The sequence below is a fragment of the Prionailurus viverrinus genome, chromosome D1, assembly GCF_022837055.1.
Source record: "Prionailurus viverrinus isolate Anna chromosome D1, UM_Priviv_1.0, whole genome shotgun sequence".
NCBI lineage: Eukaryota > Metazoa > Chordata > Mammalia > Carnivora > Felidae > Prionailurus > Prionailurus viverrinus.
This window is the reverse complement of record NC_062570.1, coordinates 46,909,887-46,929,708: the sequence shown is the minus strand read 5'-3', so window position 1 is coordinate 46,929,708 and position 19,822 is coordinate 46,909,887. Positions and strand designations below refer to the sequence as shown.

At 40.5% G+C, this 19,822-nt stretch overlaps 1 protein-coding gene across 5 annotated transcripts in view; it reads left to right on the top strand.

Moving 5' to 3' along the window:
- CCDC83 (coiled-coil domain containing 83) overlaps positions 1-19,425 on the top strand; it is a 52,984-nt gene extending 33,559 nt beyond the window's left edge. For 4 of the 5 annotated variants that reach the window (XM_047878511.1, XM_047878507.1, XM_047878509.1 and 1 more), the window contains 4 exons: positions 10,926-11,047; positions 15,295-15,371; positions 15,900-16,102; positions 19,126-19,424. In XM_047878511.1, coding sequence (XP_047734467.1) covers positions 10,926-11,047; positions 15,295-15,371; positions 15,900-16,102; positions 19,126-19,287 — 564 coding nt within the window. In that variant the 3' untranslated portion in view covers positions 19,288-19,424. Of the gene's footprint in view, positions 1-10,925; positions 11,048-15,294; positions 15,372-15,899; positions 16,103-19,125 lie in introns of all 5 variants that reach the window. The other variant, XM_047878510.1, reaches the window with a different exon arrangement.
- Positions 19,426-19,822: the final 397 nt, after the last annotated feature.

Genomic DNA, 19,822 nt, shown 5'->3' with positions numbered 1-19,822 from the left:
CTTGTGGGGCGTATTATTAAAGAGGGTTCAGATCTATGGGATTTCCTTTGGACCTTTGCTCCCTCTGCCTTTCATCTGTAGAGGACATGCATCTGTCTCCTCCCTGCACTAGTGACTTCTGAATGGACTGCTCTAGCCTTTTGGACATTGTTTTGCAGCCAACACCAAACCCACAATTACAGCCATTTGCCAATGATCAAGATGCCCCTGCCCACTGCAGTCTCTATATCCTATCCTAGCTTGGTCCTTAGACTGTCTTCTGGAAAGCATGCAGAAACCAGTGGACCCAGCATGCTGCCTTAGACTCAACTATCTACTTGTCTCCCTATACCAGTGCTACAATATTGCTCTTGCTGAATGTGATCATGTGAGGACTTATAGACCTTCTTTGTTATGAGGCACTGTCCTGTTTTCCTTACATTGTACATACTAGTCCCTCTGCCTTATCTCCTTACCTTCTCACCCTCCTCTGCCTGGAAAACTCCGACTCTTTCTTTAGACACAGACCTTGATGACTAATTTCTTTCTGAATAATTTTGTATTTCCCCCAGAAAGTCTTGAGTACTTTTTCCTCAGTGCTCTCTTGTTTCATTGTAACTCTTGCTAAAATATGTTGAAATTGTCTGTTTATGCATCTATCTCCTCATTTCACAGAGCAGGCTATGCCTTTTCAACTACATGTCCATGAAAACTAATACATAATCTATGTTCACTAAATAGTTATTGAATGAAAGAATGTCTATGAGTATAGATATACTCATTGGGGCAATGAATCAAGTACATGGCTTAGATCTTGGGTGAAGATGTGAGAGCATGTTATTGGATATAACAGGTAGATAATCTTTGGTCTAGATGTTACAAGGGTGCTACAGAAAATGTGCAAAACTCACTACTTTGAAATTGCCTTTACATTCAAACAAGGAGTCACCCAAACTGTGCTTAGATACCATCTATGAAAGAAAACTCAGTATCTTTTGAAAGAATTCACTTCAACTACACACAGCTCTTGTTGGCAAGTTATATGTATGTCATTCTCAAATCACTAACATGTGATTTCTTCAGCATTATATCTTAGCTCTATACCTATATTTTTATTTGCCTACCAAATATTTCCACATGGATGTCCCAAAGGTACTCAACACACCTAAAGCAGAACCCATTAAATTTCTCCTTAAATTTTCACTTCTTGCATTTCCTTTTTCACCATCTGCTCAGATACTTGAAGTAAAACTGTCACTGTCACCTTCTTTTCTTTTTTCCCTGCCTCCTATTTGGCTGAACAGTATTGGTTAGTCTAGGAAACAAGGAATTTAAAAATTAATGTGCTTTCTATAATATTGACAATTATCTTTAAGTTGCCTTCATAAAGTCATGGTCAATAGGAGTCCATACTACTTCCAAAATGAATCAAGAGGAATCCCCAGTTTTGAAAAATGAATATTGATTTTAAAAACTCACGGTGAAGGGCTTAATCAGCTCAGGGTCAGACTCTTGACCTCAGCTCAGGTCTTGATCTCAGGGTCATGAGATCAAGCCCTGCTTTGGGGTCCATGCTGGGTGTGAAGCCTACTTAAAAAAAACAATAATAATAACAATAATAATAATATAATAACAAAATAAGTTAAATTGAAAAATTTAAAAACTCAAGGTGAGCTTAACAGTTAAAGAGTATTAGGGAAGAGTTTAGTTTTGATACTTTTATTGAATACAATAGTATAATCCTAATTATAATAATTTCACAATTCAAACCTTAAATCCTATAAGATGTCATAGATATTAGGTTCAGAGAAAATGATGGCAAACATTTATATTTGACTGATAAGAAAGGCTGTTTTGGTGTTTTGAGCCTTCCTACTAAAGCCACAAATTACATTTTGTTTTGTTTTCTTCTCAGAATTCAGTAGAAATAAAAGACATAAAAAATGTCAAATCGAATTAAATCATGAACAAAAGAGCTTAGTAATAAAGGACAAATCATTTTAAGGAAATTTAGTAGATTTAATTTCTCCTTATTTCAATAAATATTTATTTTAGCATTATTAAATTTACTCCCAAAATTAATTAAAACCATCTCTGGTTATAAGTATTATCATAAGAATTGAAAATTGCCTGGAAATGGAATAATGTATGTCAATTAATTTCTTTGAGGAAGGTTTAGAATGAGTAACAAGGGATATTTAATAATGGAACTCCTGAAAATATTTCTCCATTTAACCATCTTTCAACAATAACCAAACAGTTAGATCTGTGGTAAGGATATGAAATGTCCCCTGCATGACTTCCATTATCTGGTTTTATTTAGTATGCATATTAAGGAAATGAAGAAAAACTGAAATTTACAAATGACTTAGACTAACTCAACAAATAGAAAGCAAATAAAACTAGGCAAAGAAAGGGATTCAAAGAGGTTAGTAATCAGAGTTTCAAGGGTGAGGAGGCATAAAGCTAACTGGGACCTTGCAGGGGAAAATTTCAAGAACAGGCATTTAATTCAGGATCCTAGGTCTCTGAATTATAATAGTTTTAACTAAATTCTTTCTCAATTTCTTGGATATTTGAGGATGGGGAAGATGAGGAAGGAAAAGCAGTCTTCTACTTCTTCATTTTCAGTTTCATACCTAGAAATCTAAAGGTACTTTTCATCTCCCTAACATTTCGAAAGGCTGGAAAGGAGACATTAATTGCTGAGAACCTTAGTTAGTAGTCCAAAGGGGTACGTGATGCCACAAGACATCCTTAGCTTGAGAGGTCGGACCCCAAGGGGCCCTCATTCCAAGCTTTGGAAGAAGACCAAAAACTGTGTGTGCTGCCTCCCAAGCATGCCAAGTCCTTGGGTCAAACATTTCCAAATGTTCTATCAATTCCTTCTGTTTACAACCTCTAAATATAATTTCTTTCTCATCCTTTGACATTTGAAAATTATTAACTTTTCTTTAAGGCATTCAAGCCTGTAATTGAACTGTTTATCTCCCAACACATGAGATCCTAAAGCACCAGCCCCTTGCTTTCTAATTTAGTATTATGGACTCAAACGGTTTTGCTAAATTGTTTAAGGCAGGTAAAAAATATATGCTTTTCTTTTGAACTCCAAGCCACCAGCAATATTTGAGCTTTTTTTTTTTTTTTTTTTTTTTTTATTTTTTTTTTCTTTTTTTTTTTTTTATGAAATTTATTGACAAATTGGTTTCCATACAACACCCAGTGCTCATCCCAAAAGGTGCCCTCCTCAATACCCATCACCCACCCTCTCCTCCCTCCCACCCCCCATCAACCCTCAGTTTGTTCTCAGTTTTTAAGTCTCTTATGCTTTGGCTCTCTCCCATTCTAACCTCTTTTTTTTTTTTTTTCCTTCCCCTCCCCCATGGGTTCCTGTGAAGTTTCTCAGGATCCACATAAGAGTGAAACCATATGGTATCTGTCTTTCTCTGTATGGCTTATTTCACTTAGCATCACACTCTCCAGTTCCATCCACGTTGCTACGAAAGGCCATATTTCATTTTTTCTCATTGCCACGTAATATTCCATTGTGTATATAAACCACAATTTCTTTATCCATTCATCAGTTGATGGACATTTAGGCTCTTTCCATACTTTGGCTATTGTTGAGAGTGCTGCTATGAACATTGGGGTACACGTGGCCCTATGCATCAGCGCTCCTGTATCCCTTGGATAAATTCCTAGCAGTGCTATTGCTGGGTCATAGGGTAGGTCTATTTTTAATTTTCTGAGGAACCTCCACACTGCTTTCCAGAGCGGCTGCACCAATTTGCATTCCCACCAACAGTGCAAGAGGGTTCCCGTTTCTCCACATCCTCTCCAGCATCTATAGTCTCCGGATTTGTTCATTTTGGCCACTCTGACTGGCGTGAGGTGATACCTGAGTGTGGTTTTGATTTGTATTTCCCTGATAAGGAGCGACGCTGAACATCTTTTCATGTGCCTGTTGGCCATCCGGATGTCTTCTTTAGAGAAGTGTCTATTCATGTTTTCTGCCCATTTCTTCACTGGGTTATTTGTTTTTCGGGTGTGGAGTTTGGTGAGCTCTTTATAGATTTTGGATACTAGCCCTTTGTCCGATATGTCATTTGCGAATATCTTTTCCCATTCCGTTGGTTGCCTTTTAGTTTTGTTGGTTGTTTCCTTGGCTGTGCAGAAGCTTTTTATCTTCATGAGGTCCCAGTAATTCACTTTTGCTTTTAATTCCCTTGCCTTTGGGGATGTGTCCAGTAAGAGATTGCTACGGCTGAGGTCAGAGAGGTCTTTTCCTGCTTTCTCCTCTAAGGTTTTGATGGTTTCCTGTCTCACATTTAGGTCCTTTATCCATTTTGAGTTTATTTTTGTGAATGGTGTGAGAAAGTGGTCTAGTTTCAACCTTCTGCATGTTGCTGTCCTGTTCTCCCAGCACCATTTGTTAAAGAGGCTGTCTTTTTTCCATTGGATGTTCTTTCCTGCTTTGTCAAAGATGAGTTGGCCATACGTTTGTGGGTCTAGTTCTGGGGTTTCTATTCTATTCCATTGGTCGATGTGTCTGTTTTGGTGCCAATACCATGCTGTCTTGATGATGACAGCTTTGTAGTAGAGGCTAAAGTCTGGGATTGTGATGCCTCCTGCTTTGGTCTTCTTCTTCAAAATTCCTTTGGCTATTCGGGGCCTTTTGTGGTTCCATATGAATTTTAGGATTGCTTGTTCTAGTTTCGAGAAGAATGCTGGTGCAATTTTGATTGGGATTGCATTGAATGTGTAGATAGCTTTGGGTAGTATTGACATTTTGACAATATTTATTTTTCCAATCCATGAGCAGGGAATGTCTTTCCATTTCTTTAAATCTTCTTCAATTTCCTTCATAAGCTTTCTATAATTTTCAGCATACAGATCCTTTACATCTTTGGTTAGATTTATTCCTAGGTATTTTATGCTTCTTGGTGCAATTGTGAATGGGATCAGTTTCTTTATTTGTCTTTCTGTTGCTTCATTGTTAGTGTATAAGAATGCAACTGATTTCTGTACATTGATTTTGTATCCTGCAACTTTGCTGAATTCCTGTATCAGTTCTAGCAGACTTTTGGTGGAGTCTATCGGATTTTCCATGTATAATATCATGTCATCTGCAAAAAGCGAAAGCTTGACTTCATCTTTGCCAATTTTGATGCCTTTGATTTCCTTTTGTTGTCTGATTGCTGATGCTAGAACTTCCAGCACTATGTTAAACAGCAGCGGTGAGAGTGGGCATCCTTGTCGTGTTCCTGATCTCAGGGAAAAAGCTCTCAGTTTTTCCCCGTTGAGGATGATGTTAGCTGTGGGCTTTTCATAAATGGCTTTTATGATCTTTAAGTATGTTCCTTCTATCCCGACTTTCTCAAGGGTTTTTATTAAGAAAGGGTGCTGGATTTTGTCGAAGGTCTTTTCTGCATCGATTGACAGGATCATATGGTTCTTCTCTTTTTTTTTGTTAATGTGATGTATCACGTTGATTGATTTGCGAATGTTGAACCAGCCCTGCATCCCAGGAATGAATCCCACTTGATCATGGTGAATAATTCTTTTTATATGCCGTTGAATTCGATTTGCTAGTACCTTATTGAGAATTTTTGCATCCATATTCATCAGGGATATTGGCCTGTAGTTCTCTTTTTTTACTGGGTCTCTGTCTGGTTTAGGAATCAAAGTAATACTGGCTTCATAGAATGAGTCTGGAAGTTTTCCTTCCCTTTCTATTTCTTGGAATAGCTTGAGAAGGATAGGTATTATCTCTGCTTTAAACGTCTGGTAGAACTCCCCTGGGAAGCCATCTGGTCCTGGACTCTTATTTGTTGGGAGATTTTTGATAACCGATTCAATTTCTTCGCTGGTTATGGGTCTGTTCAAGCTTTCTATTTCCTCCTGATTGAGTTTTGGAAGAGTGTGGTTGTTCAGGAATTTGTCCATTTCTTCCAGGTTGTCCAGTTTGTTGGCATATAATTTTTCATAGTATTCCCTGATAATTGTTTGTATCTCTGAGGGATTGGTTGTAATAATTCCATTTTCATTCATGATTTTATCTATTTGGGTCATCTCCCTTTTCTTTTTGAGAAGCCTGGCTAGAGGTTTGTCAATTTTGTTTATTTTTTCAAAAAACCAGCTCTTGGTTTCGTTGATCTGCTCTACAGTTTTTTTAGTTTCTATATTGTTTATTTCTGCCCTGATCTTTATTATTTCTCTTCTTCTGCTGGGCTTAGGCTGCCTTTGCTGTTCTGCTTCTAGTTCCTTTAGGTGTGCTGTTAGATTTTGTATTTGGGATTTTTCTTGTTTCTTGAGATAGGCCTGGATTGCAATGTATTTTCCTCTCAGGACTGCCTTTGCTGCGTCCCAAAGCGTTTGGATTGTTGTATTTTCATTTTCATTTGTTTCCATATATTTTTTAATTTCTTCTCTAATTGCCTGGTTGACCCACTCATTCGTTAGTAGGGTGTTCTTTAACCTCCATGCTTTTGGAGGTTTTCCAGACTTTTTTCTGTGGTTGATTTCAAGCTTCATAGCATTGTGGTCTGAAAGTAAGCATGGTATAATTTCAATTCTTGTAAACTTATGAAGGGCTGTTTTGTGACCCAGTATATGATCTATCTTGGAGAATGTTCCATGTGCACTCGAGAAGAAAGTATATTCTGTTGCTTTGGGATGCAGAGTTCTAAATATATCTGTCAAGTCCATCTGATCCAATGTCTCATTCAGGGCCCTTGTGTCTTTATTGACCGTGTGTCTAGATGATCTATCCATTTCTGTAAGTGGTGTATTAAAGTCCCCTGCAATTACCACATTCTTATCAATAAGGTTGCTTATGTTTATGAGTAATTGTTTTATATATTTGGGGGCTCCGGTATTCGGTGCATAGACATTTATAATTGTTAGCTCTTCCTGATGGATAGACCCTGTAACTATTATATAATGTCCTTCTTCATCTCTTGTTACAGCCTTTAATTTAAAGTCTAGTTTGTCTGATATAAGTATGGCTACTCCAGCTTTCTTTTGGCTTCCAGTCGCATGATAAATAGTTCTCCATCCCCTCACTCTCAATCTAAAGGTGTCCTCAGGTCTAAAATGAGTCTCTTGTAGACAGCAAATAGATGGGTCTTGTTTTTTTATCCATTCTGATACCCTATGTCTTTTGGTTGGCGCATTTAATCCATTTACATTCAGTGTTATTATAGAAAGATACGGGTTTAGAGTCATTGTGATGTCTGTATGTTTTATGCTTGTAGTGATGTCTCTGGGACTTTGTCTCACAGGGTCCCCCTTAGGATCTCTTGTAGGGCTGGTTTAGTGGTGACAAATTCCTTCAGTTTTTGTTTGTTTGGGAAGACCTTTATCTCTCCTTCTATTCTAAATGACAGACTTGCTGGATAAAGGATTCTCGGCTGCATATTTTTTCTGTCTAGCACCCTGAAAATCTCGTGCCAATTCTTTCTGGCCTGCCAAGTTTCAAAAGAGAGATCAGTCACGAGTCTTATAGGTCTCCCTTTATATGTGAGGGCACGTTTACCCCTTGCTGCTTTCAGAATTTTCTCTTTATCCTTGTATTTTGCCAGTTTCACTATGATATGTCGTGCAGAAGATCGATTCAAGTTACGTCTGAAGGGAGTTCTCTGTGCCTCTTGGATTTCAATGCCTTTTTCCTTCCCCAGTTCAGGGAAGTTCTCAGCTATGATTTCTTCAAGTACCCCTTCAGCACCTTTCCCTCTCTCTTCCTCCTCTGGGATACCAATTATGCGTATATTATTTCTTTTTAGTGTATCACTTAATTCTCTAATTTTCCCCTCATACTCCTGGATTTTTTTATCTCTCTTTTTCTCAGCTTCCTCTTTTTCCATAACTTTATCTTCTAGTTCACCTATTCTCTCCTCTGCCTCTTCAAGCCGAGCTGTGGTGGTTTCCATTTTGTTATGCATTTCGTTTAAAGCGTTTTTCAGCTCCTCGTGACTGTTCCTTAGTCCCTTGATCTCTGTAGCAAGAGATTCTCTGCTGTCCTGTATACTGTTTTCAAGCCCAGCGATTAATTTTATGACTATTATTCTAAATTCACTTTCTGTTATATTATTTAAATCCTTTTTGATCAGCTCATTAGCTGTTGTTATTTCCTGGAGATTCTTCTGAGGGGAGTTCTTCCGCTTGGTCATTTTGGATAGTCCCTGGAGTGGTGCGGACCTGCAGGGCACTTCCCCTGTGCTGTAGTGTATAACTGGAGTTGGTGGGCGGGGCCGCAGTCAGACCTGATGTCTGTCCCCAGCCCACCGCTGGGGCCACGGTCAGACTGGTGTGTGCCTTCTCTTCCCCTCTCCTAGGGGCGGGATTCACTGTGGGGTGGTGTGGCTCGTCTGGGCTACTTGCACCGTGCCAGGCTTGTGATGCTGGGGATCTGGCGTATTAGCTGGGGTGGGTAGGCAAGGTGCTCGGGGGCAGGAGGGGCAGGCTTAGATCGCTTCTCCTTAGGTGATCCACTTCAGGAGGGGCCCTGTGGCAGCGGGAGGGAGTCAGATCCGCTGCCGGAGGTTTGGCTCCGCCGAAGCGCAGAGTTGGGTGTTTGCGCGGAGGGAGCAAGTTCCCCGGCAGGAACAGGTTCTCTTTGGGATTTCGGCTGGGGGATGGGCGGGGGAGATGGCGCTGGCGAGCGCCTTTGTTCCCCACCAAACTGAGCTCTGTTGTCAGGGGGCTCAGCAGCTCTCCCTCCCTTTGTCCTCCAGCCTTCCCGCTTTCCGAGCAGAGCTGTTAACTTATGACCTCCCAGACGCTAAGTCGCGCTTGTTGTGGGAACACAGTCCGTCAGGCCCCTCCGCTTTTGCAAGCCAGACTCGGTGGCTGTGCTTGGCCGGCGAGCCGCCTCTCCGCCCCGGCCCCCTCCCGCCAGTCCGTGGAGCGCGCACCGCCTCGCGCCCTTCCTACCCTCTTCCGTGGGCCTCTCGTCTGCGTTTGGCTCCGGCGACTCCGTTCTGCTAATCCTCTGGCGGTTTTCTGGGTTATTTAGGCAGATGTAGATGGAATCTAAGTGATCAGCAGGACGTGCGGTGAGCCCAGCGTCCTCCTAAGCCGCCATCTTCGAGCTTTTTTTTTTTTTTAAGATTTTATCTTTAAGTAATCTCCACACCCAACGTGGGGCTCGAACTCACGAGATCAAGAGTTGCAAGCCTTACCAACTGAGCCAGCCAGGCGCCCCTATTTGAGCCTTTTCTATGGTACCAGTGTTGTTTTATGTTACAAATATTTGTGTATTTGTTCACTGCATTGTAAACTTCTTTGAAGGAAGGTGCTATGCCTTATTCACTTTTGTGTCCCTCTGTCTCGCACATAGTAGGAATCTTGCCCATAGTAGGAATTCAAGCATGTAATACATGACTTATGTGATAGAGATAGGAATGTGGTAATATACGGAATGCTTCCCAAATCAAAAATACAATAAATATATTTAATTACAAATCAAAAATGTTAGCTATCTAAGTATTCTTGGCAACTCCTAACAAGAAATACTGAATCTAAACCCCTGAACCTTTTTTGTTTCATCATATTCTTCCGAAATACTTTTTCCAGTTTATTTTCTATTATTCTTACCAGTCTATTGCTTTCTCTTTTGTACTGTTGCTTCTAATTTTGCTATCGTCCTGACCTCTTTCTGTGAGCATCTCTCAGGGCAGTACCTGTATAGCTCATACTATATGAGGCAGGGAAAAAGGTGAGTTGGGAGTTCTGTCTAGTAACATTCTGTGTATTTTTCCCACTATCAAGCTTTCTTTAGACAAAAGTTATCAAAATACACTTCTTACAGACTGATGGGGATTCTGTCAATAGAAGCAGCATGTTCATATTTAAGTTAGCCACATTTCTTTACTAAACGTCAAACCTGCTATGTCTGTCAATGACCTTCCATCACCTGCAAAATAAAAACTAGTGCTTTATTATGCTAAGTGAAATAAGTCAGTCAGAGAAAGACAGATATCATATGTTTTCACTCATATGTGGAACTTGAGAAACTTAACAGAAGACCATGGGGGAAGGGAAGGGGAAAAAATAGTTACAAACAGAGAGGGAGGAAGGCAAACCATAAGAGACTCTTAAATACAGAGAACAAACTGAGGGTTGATGCAGGAGGTGCAGGGGAGAGGGGAAATGGGTGATAGGGATTGAGGAGGGCACTTGTTGGGATGAGCACTGGGTATTGTATGTAAGCAATGAATCACAGGAATCTACCCCCCCAAATCAAGAGTACACTGTATACACTGTATGTTAGCCAACTTGACAATAAATTATATTAAAAAAAAAAGAAAAACTAGACCTGTTAGCATTATTTGGCTCTTCCCTAATTGTCCAATTTCTCTCCTACTTCTCCCCACTTCCACTTTGTAGCTATCTACACCAAAATGATTGTGCCTAACATGTGGTTCCTTCTGCCTAGAATGTACCCTCTTTTGTTGCCTAGAGAATCCCTACTTGGCCTTCAAGATCCAGATTAGATGTCATCTCCTCTATTAATTCCCCTTTATCCCCTACACTAGACATAGGGTGAACCTCCCCCTGTACCTGGACAGCTTCCATTATGGTTTGATCACACTGCTTTCTGTTTTTATCACCATCTTCCCCCACTTACATGGATAAGTTAGTTATTTTTGTTTATCTATACCTCCAGCTCATAGATAAGTCCAGTGATGTTTTTGAAGGGTAGGAAAGGACAACTCCTACCATTCACCAATAACTGCCTTGCCAAAAAAGTACTGCACATAATCTAGAAAAGAGACCCACCTGTTCCTTCTTAGAGAGGAAGGACAAAACAAACCCAGTAATCAATAATACAGGATAGATCTTCCCCTTAGGCAAATGGATTTTTAAGAGTTGAATTTCTTATAGAAGACTAGATAGAAGTAAGTCAACAAGTACCAACATTCATTCTCTTCTTCTGAAAACAGATTGCAAATCACCGGAGGGAAATTGAAGAATTAGAAAATACTATTCATAAACTGGAAGAAGAAAACTTGGTGCTTATTGATCAACTATTCAACTGTAGACTTGTGGATCTCAAAATACCCAGGTGAAAGTCATTAGCATATCTAGAAAGTAGTTTGTCAGTGTTTGTATCTGTAAAAAAGTTGTTATTTTTATTTATTTTTTAATGTTTATTTTATTTTTGAGAGAGAGACAGAGTGCAAGCAGGGGAGGGGCAGAGAGAGAGAGAGGGAGACACAGAACCTGAAGCAGGCTCCAGGCTCTGAGCTGTCAGCATAGAGCCTGCTGTGGGTCTTGAACCCATGAACCATGAGATCATGAGCTGAGCCAAAGCCATACATTTAACAAACTGAACCACCCAGGCACCCCCAAAAGTTATTATTTTTAAAAGATGATTTAATATTTGATACTCCAGCAAGATGACAATTGTTGAAAAGAAAAGAACTCACAAAACAGCCATGATGAAGGTGTAATATTATAATCGACCATTGGTACAGAAACTGTGGCTTGCTTTTTCTAGCAATGCACTGTAGTCATAATAGCAAACACTTAACATGAATATCACAACTGCTGACCTTCAAAAGCCTCCACGTCAGCAGGGAAGAGAGGCATAAAAATCAAAGCATACCTGTGAAGTAGAAGTATGAGGTGTGGAGTTAGCACAACGAGGAAGTGATCAACTTTGTGATAACTTCCTGGAGGTCTTCTGGGCTTGTAGTTACCTTGTGGACTGTACAATTGTTTCCTTTAGTAGTTAGTGGAAGAGTCAAACTATCTTGTAGGCAGAGAAAATATTCCTGCACAAGAGAAACCAAATGCGTATTTTAGGTTCTTTTTCTTGCCTCACAAAAGAATTCTTAATACACCAGCCTTGAGGAAAACTAGGGCCCTGGAATATGGATTAAAACTCAAAGTGGTGATTATAATTTGGGCAGGTAGTCAGAAACAAGAAATAATCTAAATAGTAGCATGAGAAGGGAAAGAATCACACAAATGTAGGGTGTATACGTGTTCGATGGGAAACAAATGTCTAGGTCTAGGCATTAAAGCAGAGAAATTCAACGTGGTGGAAGGACCATGAAAAAATTTCTACCCAAATGGTTCCTGTGGCTTGTGTGGCATGGAAAAATACCATTTGTGACATAATCAGGTATTTTTTGTTTGCAAACTTCCTGATGTGTGGATACAGGTAAGTTGTGGAGGGTTTTGTTTGCTGGGCTAAGTGATGGGCATCAGGATACAAGATTGGAGAAACTGGGAGATAGGGCAGTTGTGCTGCAGGCTGAAAGCTGGGCGGGGCAGGGTAGAAAAAGGGGCCCTCTGCTCCCTTCCACAATGTCCGTGTGATGCCCTGCAGAGGTAGACACCAATGCAGATGAGGCAGACAGTCAGGCCGAATGAATTGGCTGTTTCCTGGACGCTTGAATTCCCAGTCTCTTGAGCTGATGCTCTTGAGGGGTCCTCTGGGGAAGGGCCTCACTGTGCCCCATAATAGGCACACCCACTTGCCAGCTGTCTTCTGTCTGATCAGGTCTCCAGCTCCACTCTCCTGTCCCGCCTGCTGCTGCTGCCTTCTTAGCAGTCAGGTCTAATCTCCGCAGCCAGTGCTGGCTCTGTGGCTTAACAAGCACTGCTGTACCTGCCATCCACTGTCGTCTTTCCCTTAGGAAGGAGCTACCCTCCAAACAGATGACTCCACTTGCTGCTTTGATCAGCTCAGTCTGGCATATCTGATTTGGTGCTGCCATGGATGTGAATTACTAGTTACAACAAAGAGGAATTCCTGGGGCGCCTGGGTGGTGCAGTCGGTTAAGCGTCCGACTTCAGCCAGGTCATGATCTCGCGGTCCGGGAGTTCGAGCCCCGCGTCAGGCTCTGGGCTGATGGCTCAGAGCCTGGAGCCTGTTTCCGATTCTGTGTCTCCCTCTCTCTCTGCCCCTCCCCCGTTCATGCTCTGTCTCTCTCTGTCACAAAAATAAATAAACGTTGAAAAAAAAAAAAAAAAAGAGGAATTCCTTCACTGGCCAGAGAGAACTTGGCAGTGACAGGCAGGGAGAGGAGAAACTTTTAATGGAGATTCTCATTAAGTTGTTTGCTGTGTCCTGTGCAACTTAACCCTATCCAGTTTAACCCCTAACCCCACAAAAGTCTTCAGTAGAACTGGCAACGTTCATCAGTGCCTTGTGGGTTGATTTTCTTCAGTGAGAGATATGAGTGTTTTGTCTTGCCTTAGAGTTGGGAGAGATGAATTCAAAATCTGACCAAGCAAAAAGAAACAGCATGGGAGACATTTATAAGAACTGGGTTAGGTACCCTGGTATATGCTTCCAAGGATGGTTTTCCTTCATAACCAGCATTTATCACACTCACGATTACTTATTTAATGTCTGCTTCCTTGCTAGATTGTAAATTGTCTGAGGCAAGTGTTTAGGACATTTTAGAAAGATCTGCATAAAGGAACAGAAATGTGTAAACCCTTCATTTCTGTTACACTACTTTTCCAGAAGGGTAACTCCAAGCATATTCAGCAGCTTTTACTGTAACCCATTTTCAAGTCAAAGAAATATAACACATATTGCATATTTTATGGCAACTTCCATTTTCACCTATTTGTTGAGAACTCAGTCCTATATAATACTAGAAGGGGGTGAGAAGTAGACACAAACTGTGCCCAGAGGAAATAGGAAAAGTTGTTTTCCTATTTGGCTGAAAAATGGGGTATTCTAGCTAATAGAGTTACTACCTTTCCCATCCAATGCTCCCCAGACATTTTCCTTTCACAACTCACAAAGAACATCACAGTATTTGTTTAACACATGAGAGGAGGTAAATGTCCACCAGAGGTGACTTCCCAGGGACTCCAGTGCCACAGAACTAGACTAAGTGGACCAATACCTATATAATAGCATTCTTTAAATATTTTCTATATCATCAAGTGTTGCCCTATGATGGTATAAAAATGACAATAAATTAATGATTGAGACAGAATCCAGATTTATGAAGTTTATGACATTTAGTAAGATCATAATTATTCAAAAGGGTAAAACCACTTGGGCACCTGGGTGGCTCTGTCGGTTAAGCGACTGACTTCTGCTCAGGTCATGATCTCACGGTTAGTGAGTTCGGGCCCTGCATCAGGCTATCCGCATCCCCCCCTTCCCGTCCCCCATTCACACACTTTCACGTGTGTGCTCTCTCTAAAAAATAAGTAAAAAAAATTTTAGGGGCACCTGGGTGGCTCAGTCGGTTGAACGTCAGACTTCAGCCTAGGTCATGATCTTGCCATTCCCGAGTTTGAGCCCTGCATAGTACTCTGTGCTGACAAGCTGGAGTATGTTTCAGATTCTTTCTCCCTCTTTCTCTCTCTGCCCCTCCCCAACTTGTGCTCTGTCTCTATCTCTCAAAAATAAACATTAAAAATAAGTAAACTTTTTTTAAAAAAAGAAGTTTTATAAACATAAATATTGTATTTAGTTACATTATTTGCTTGAAACTTAAGCATTTTGAAGAACGCTTTACTCATGTTCTTTAAATAATTGACAACCTATAATCCGGGGGCTTCACCCTGACTGCTGAGCTGCTAAGCATGAGGGGTGGTTTGACTATCGACAAGAGTGCAATTCATGCTGTCTTCGGGAAAACTTCATGGAAAAGTTACATGGAGCTTTCCAGACATCGTATTTTCTGGTTGCAAGTTCAGTGGGCACTGCAAAGCAGAGAACAGGATTAAACACATGCCCAGAGAGCTTCAATAGCAGACATACAGCTCCCCAGGCTTGGAGCTGCAACATGGCACTTGGCGACAGACAGCACCTCGATGTCATCTGGGATTCTTGCTGCTTGTTGTCCTTCTCTTTCCCTCTCCATCTTAAAACCACTCATTCAGGCCACGGCTGTTGCTCACCTGGACTACTACAACAGCACCCTAACTGGTGCCAAGCTCACTTTCATTTCCAGAACATTAAGTGTGTCACTCCCTTATCACACAGTGCCCTTCCTCACCCCAAACTCTTCCCTGGAAAATAGCCCCTGGTTCTTCAAGACTCCACTCAGGTCCCATCTCCTCCTGGAAACCTTCCCTTACCTCCTAAAAGCTCAACCAGGTGCACCTTCTCTCTATGCCATAGCACTTCTCACACTACCCGCATCACCCATCAGGGTACAGAATGTCACCCAGTCCATCTGCCACCCCCTTGGGCCTCATGCTTCTCCAGGGGAGAAACTGTCTCAATTTTCATCTGTGTGTCTCCAGAACCTAGCAGAGACACAGACACCAGTGACCAGATGGTACAATGTTTGTTGACAGACTGCTTTTCTCATTTGTTCTTTTTAGGCGACTGTATCTTACTCAAGCTGCTGGACAGACAGTGACACCTGAAGTGGCTTTGGAGTTGCCAGAAACATTTAAAGGTATTATTTTGTCGTAATGGTGACAGGTTTTTTTTTTTTTTTTTAAATAACAACTACTTATTGAGCATCTATGACAGGTACCTTGTACCCAAGAGCTATTCAGGGAATAGGTATGTGCCAGTTTCTCCATATTTCTCTTCTCCTTGCAGCACTTGTCCTAACCCACCTCCTTTCTCTAGTCCTGTTTTCAAATTCAAGTCATCACGTTTCACGTGGTGTATGTAATTCAGTATTACATAAATACTGGTGGAGAGGGATGGAGTGCTGTCTATACTGGTGTATTTCTGGGTTCTAATTTAGCCAACCAACCAAAATAACAACACACACGAGTTACCATATGATTACCAAAACCTGTCAGCTAAGAGAATGGAATAAACTTGGAGGTTCTAAAAATGGGGCTCACTCTCACATTAATATATAGACTCTACATTCCTCAAAGATCTTTCAAATTAAAAATGTGACAAAGTGTATATTGCATTTTCATTTTTATCTGTCCCAAAATAACCAATCTCTTTGTATTTATCCCAGAAGAGTCAAAATTGCAATCTGTAGAAGTAAAAAGTGGAAACATGATGAGCTCCTCAGCTGAGAGCTGTGCTTTATGTGTCACTCGTGAGGATGGGACCAGGTACAGCAAGGACCTGAAGACAGATGAGGAAAGCGACTCATGCACAGGGTTTGGGGCCTCCGATATGAAATACTTACTGTATGAGGATGATCAGGATTTCAAGGTAAGATTCATGCAAAAAAAATTCTGACTACTAAGAGAATGCTTTTTTTTAATTAATGGAGAAAATTAACCTATAATACGGATATTGAAAATTTCTGTTTGCAATTATTAGTAAAATTGGCCCACCATTCACATCTCTCATTAGACACAATGTTCACTCCTACCCATGTGCAATTTGCTGCGTATATTCACTAATAGAGTTCCATTCCTAGTATACAATGTAAGTTACCTAATGCCATATAACAAATCATCTCCAAACTTAGTGGCTTGTAACTTCTGTGGCTTATAACTTCTTTCATAACTTCTGTTGGTTAGGAATTTGAGAAGGGCTCCACTGGACACTTCTCACTTGGGCCCTGAGGAGTTGCAGTCATATGTCAGCTGGGGCTACAGTCACCTGAAGGCTTGGCTAGAGTAGGAGGAGATCCACTTCCAAGGTGGCTCACTCACATGGCTGGCAAGTTGATGCTGGCCAAGCTGGGACCCTCAGTTCTTCATTACACGGGCCTCTCGTGGGGTGCCTTTATTGTCTCTTGGTTATGGTGTCAGGCTTCTCCCAGGACAAGCAATACCAGAGACCAAGGTAAGAGCCACAATATTTTGTATGACTTAGCCTTGGAAATCACACACCATCACTTCCATCATATTCTATTGGTTGATGTAGTTACAAAGCTCCACCCAAGGGGAGGGAATGTAGCTCCTGCATCTGAAAAGAGGAAGGAGCATCATATTCTAAGAAAAGCATGTGGGGGGTTCCTGGGTGGCTCAGTTGGTTGAGCTTCTAACTTTGGCTCAGGTCATGATCTCACAATTCATGGGACCAAGCCCCACATCAGGTTTTGCGCTGACCATGCAGAGCCTGTTTTGGATTCTGTCTTCCTCTCTCTGACCCTCCTTCTCTCCCTCTCTCTCCTTTATATATATATATAAAGAAATCATGTGGCTCTCTTCCACTGTAACCTCTTTTTTTTTCCTTCCCCTCCCCCATGGGTTTCTGTTAAGTTTCTCAGGATCCACCTAAGAGTGAAAACATGGTATCTGTCTTTCTCTGTATGGCTTATTTCACTTAGCATAACACTCTCCAGTTCCATCCATGTTTCTACAGATGGGTATTGAGGAGGGCACCTTTTGGGATGAGCACTGGGTGTTGTATGGAAACCAATTTGACAATAAACTTCATATATTGAAAAAATAAATAAATAAATAAATAAATAAATAAAAGACAGAGATTGTCATAGTGGATCAAAAAACACAACGCAACTCTATGTTGTCCACAAAAATACACTTAAATATAAAGACCTGTATAAACTGAAAGCAAATGGATAGAGAAAATAGACCATAAAAAAAAAAAAAAGAAAGAAATCATGTGGGACAGGATACCTATTACTGTGGCCATCACTGGAAAGTACAAACCACCATATATACCATATTAGGTGAAACCTGTAGTATCAAAGCTTTTTAATTTTAAAACCTTTTTGGTATATTCCAATTACTCCCACATCTATCCCTTGCTATCTTCCTTCTTGGTACTACTAATAACTTTAAAAGTCATCCTAGAACTTAGGGGGCACTTGGGTGGCTCAATTGGTTAAGCATGTAATTCTTGATTTCAGCTCAGGTCATGATCCCTGATCTCTGTCTCTCTCTCTGTCTCTTTCTTCCTCCAAATAAATAAATAAACTTAAAAAGATCAAAATAAGAGTTCTCCTAGAACTTAAAATCTGGTAGGATAAAATGATGTATGAAAGCAGAAGATACTGAAAAAAAAAAATCAAACAAAAACCATTTTAGCTAACTACAACTCAGTCCTGCTAACAACAAGTGACATTTTTTTTAATGTTTATTTATTTATTTTGAGAGAGGGAGAGCATGTGCAAGCAGGGGAGGGACAGAGAGAGAAAGAGACAGAGAATCCTAAGCAGGCTCCATGCTGTCAGCACGGAACCCAGTATGGGGCTCAAACCCACAAACTGTGAGATCATGACCTGAATAGAAATCAAGAGTCAGATGCTCAATAGACTGAGCCATCAGTAAATTAGATTTCTGTTTGTTGGTATCTTAAATTACAGTTAGTTTGGCAGAATATGGTAAGCTTTCTTATACAGTGGACATTGGTCCTGTGAAAAGTGAAAATTCATGGAGAATTTTCTCAATATTAGAATTTTTATAGTCAAAGTAACCTTTGCCAATCCTTCCCATTGTTCTTGAATAATATAGAAAACTCTGCTGTGTTTATATCCTGGCCAGCAGAGGGCTACATATATACAGCTAACATTTTCTTTTACCAATTAAAGACCTTGAGAGAATATATCTCCCCATTCTAATTGGTGCCCCTCATCCAACTCCCTGAAAAACAAGCCTGTCAGCCTTGCTGCCTGCCCTTTGGGAGGTCTTGCCTTACATTCCTCACTGGGTATATAAGTGTATTTAGTGGTTTTTTGTTTACAGTGGTTCTCATATTTCACTTGTTATTCAGTCAGTTAAAAGGACAATGAAATGTCAGATAAAGGCCAACTATAATAAAGGAAACCTATTTTTTTTAATGTTTATTTATTTTTGAGAGAGAAAGCAAGTGGGGGAGGGACAGAGAGAGAGCGAGACAGAGAATCCCAAGCAGACTCTGAGCTATCAGCGCAAAGCCCAATGCAGGGCTCAAACTCACAAACCACGAGATCATGACCTAAACTGAAGTCAGACACTCAACTACTGAGCCACCCAGATGCCCCAAGGAAACCAAACTATTAAGACTGGTAATTTGTTGGGGCACTTGGGTGATTCAGTCGGTAAAGTGCCTGCCTCTTGGTTTCGGCTCAAGTCATGACCTCACAGTTCCTGACTTTGAGCCCCGTATCAATCTGTCCTGCAAGCATGGAGCATGCTTGGGATTTCGCTCTCCCTCTACCCCTCCCCACCTTGCTTTCTCTATCTCTCTCTCAAAACAAACAAGCAAACAAACAAACAAACAAACGACTGGTAACTTGTTGAATAACCTCTCATATTCTCTTCTATATCTGTTTATCATAGGATTATGTCAACTTGGGTCCCCTCCAAGTGAAGCTCATGAGTGTGGAGAGCAAGAAGATGCCCATTCATTTTCAAGAGACGGAAATTCCAGTCAAATTCTATGAAGATGTCAAGAGCCCAGAAAGCTATATCACATACAAAATGATGAAGTCTTTTCTCTAAGACTAAAAGCTACAAAGTAAAAATAACAACTTTTCCTTACAAATTTTCATTGGGAACTGAAGTATATCACTTGCCCATTTTATTTACACTTTGGTCCATTATTAAACCAGTTGTTATTTTTAAAGGTCATAATGATATTTAAAATCCAAGTTCTAAGTATTCAGTTGTTCATTTATCTGCATGGCATGAGTGACAAAAATGAAAGTACACTTTATATTTCCATATCCAAGTATTCAGAAGCATGATAATGGGCCCTAGATGGTTCCCAAGTTTCCTTACCACTTAAAAATCTGCTGATTAATCTATCATTCCAATATGAAATATTTCAATTAGAAATTTTCTAAGACAAATTTAGAGGTTTGCATAGCACTGACTACAAATCTTTCTTTCTGAGGGTGCCAGTCCACAATTCAAGACTATTCTTCTTTCATCTAACACTATTTATAATCAATACAAAACACTTTGGAAACAAATAAACTTGAGGGTGATAATTATTGTATAAAAATATTCCACCACGGAGCACCTGGGTGGCTCA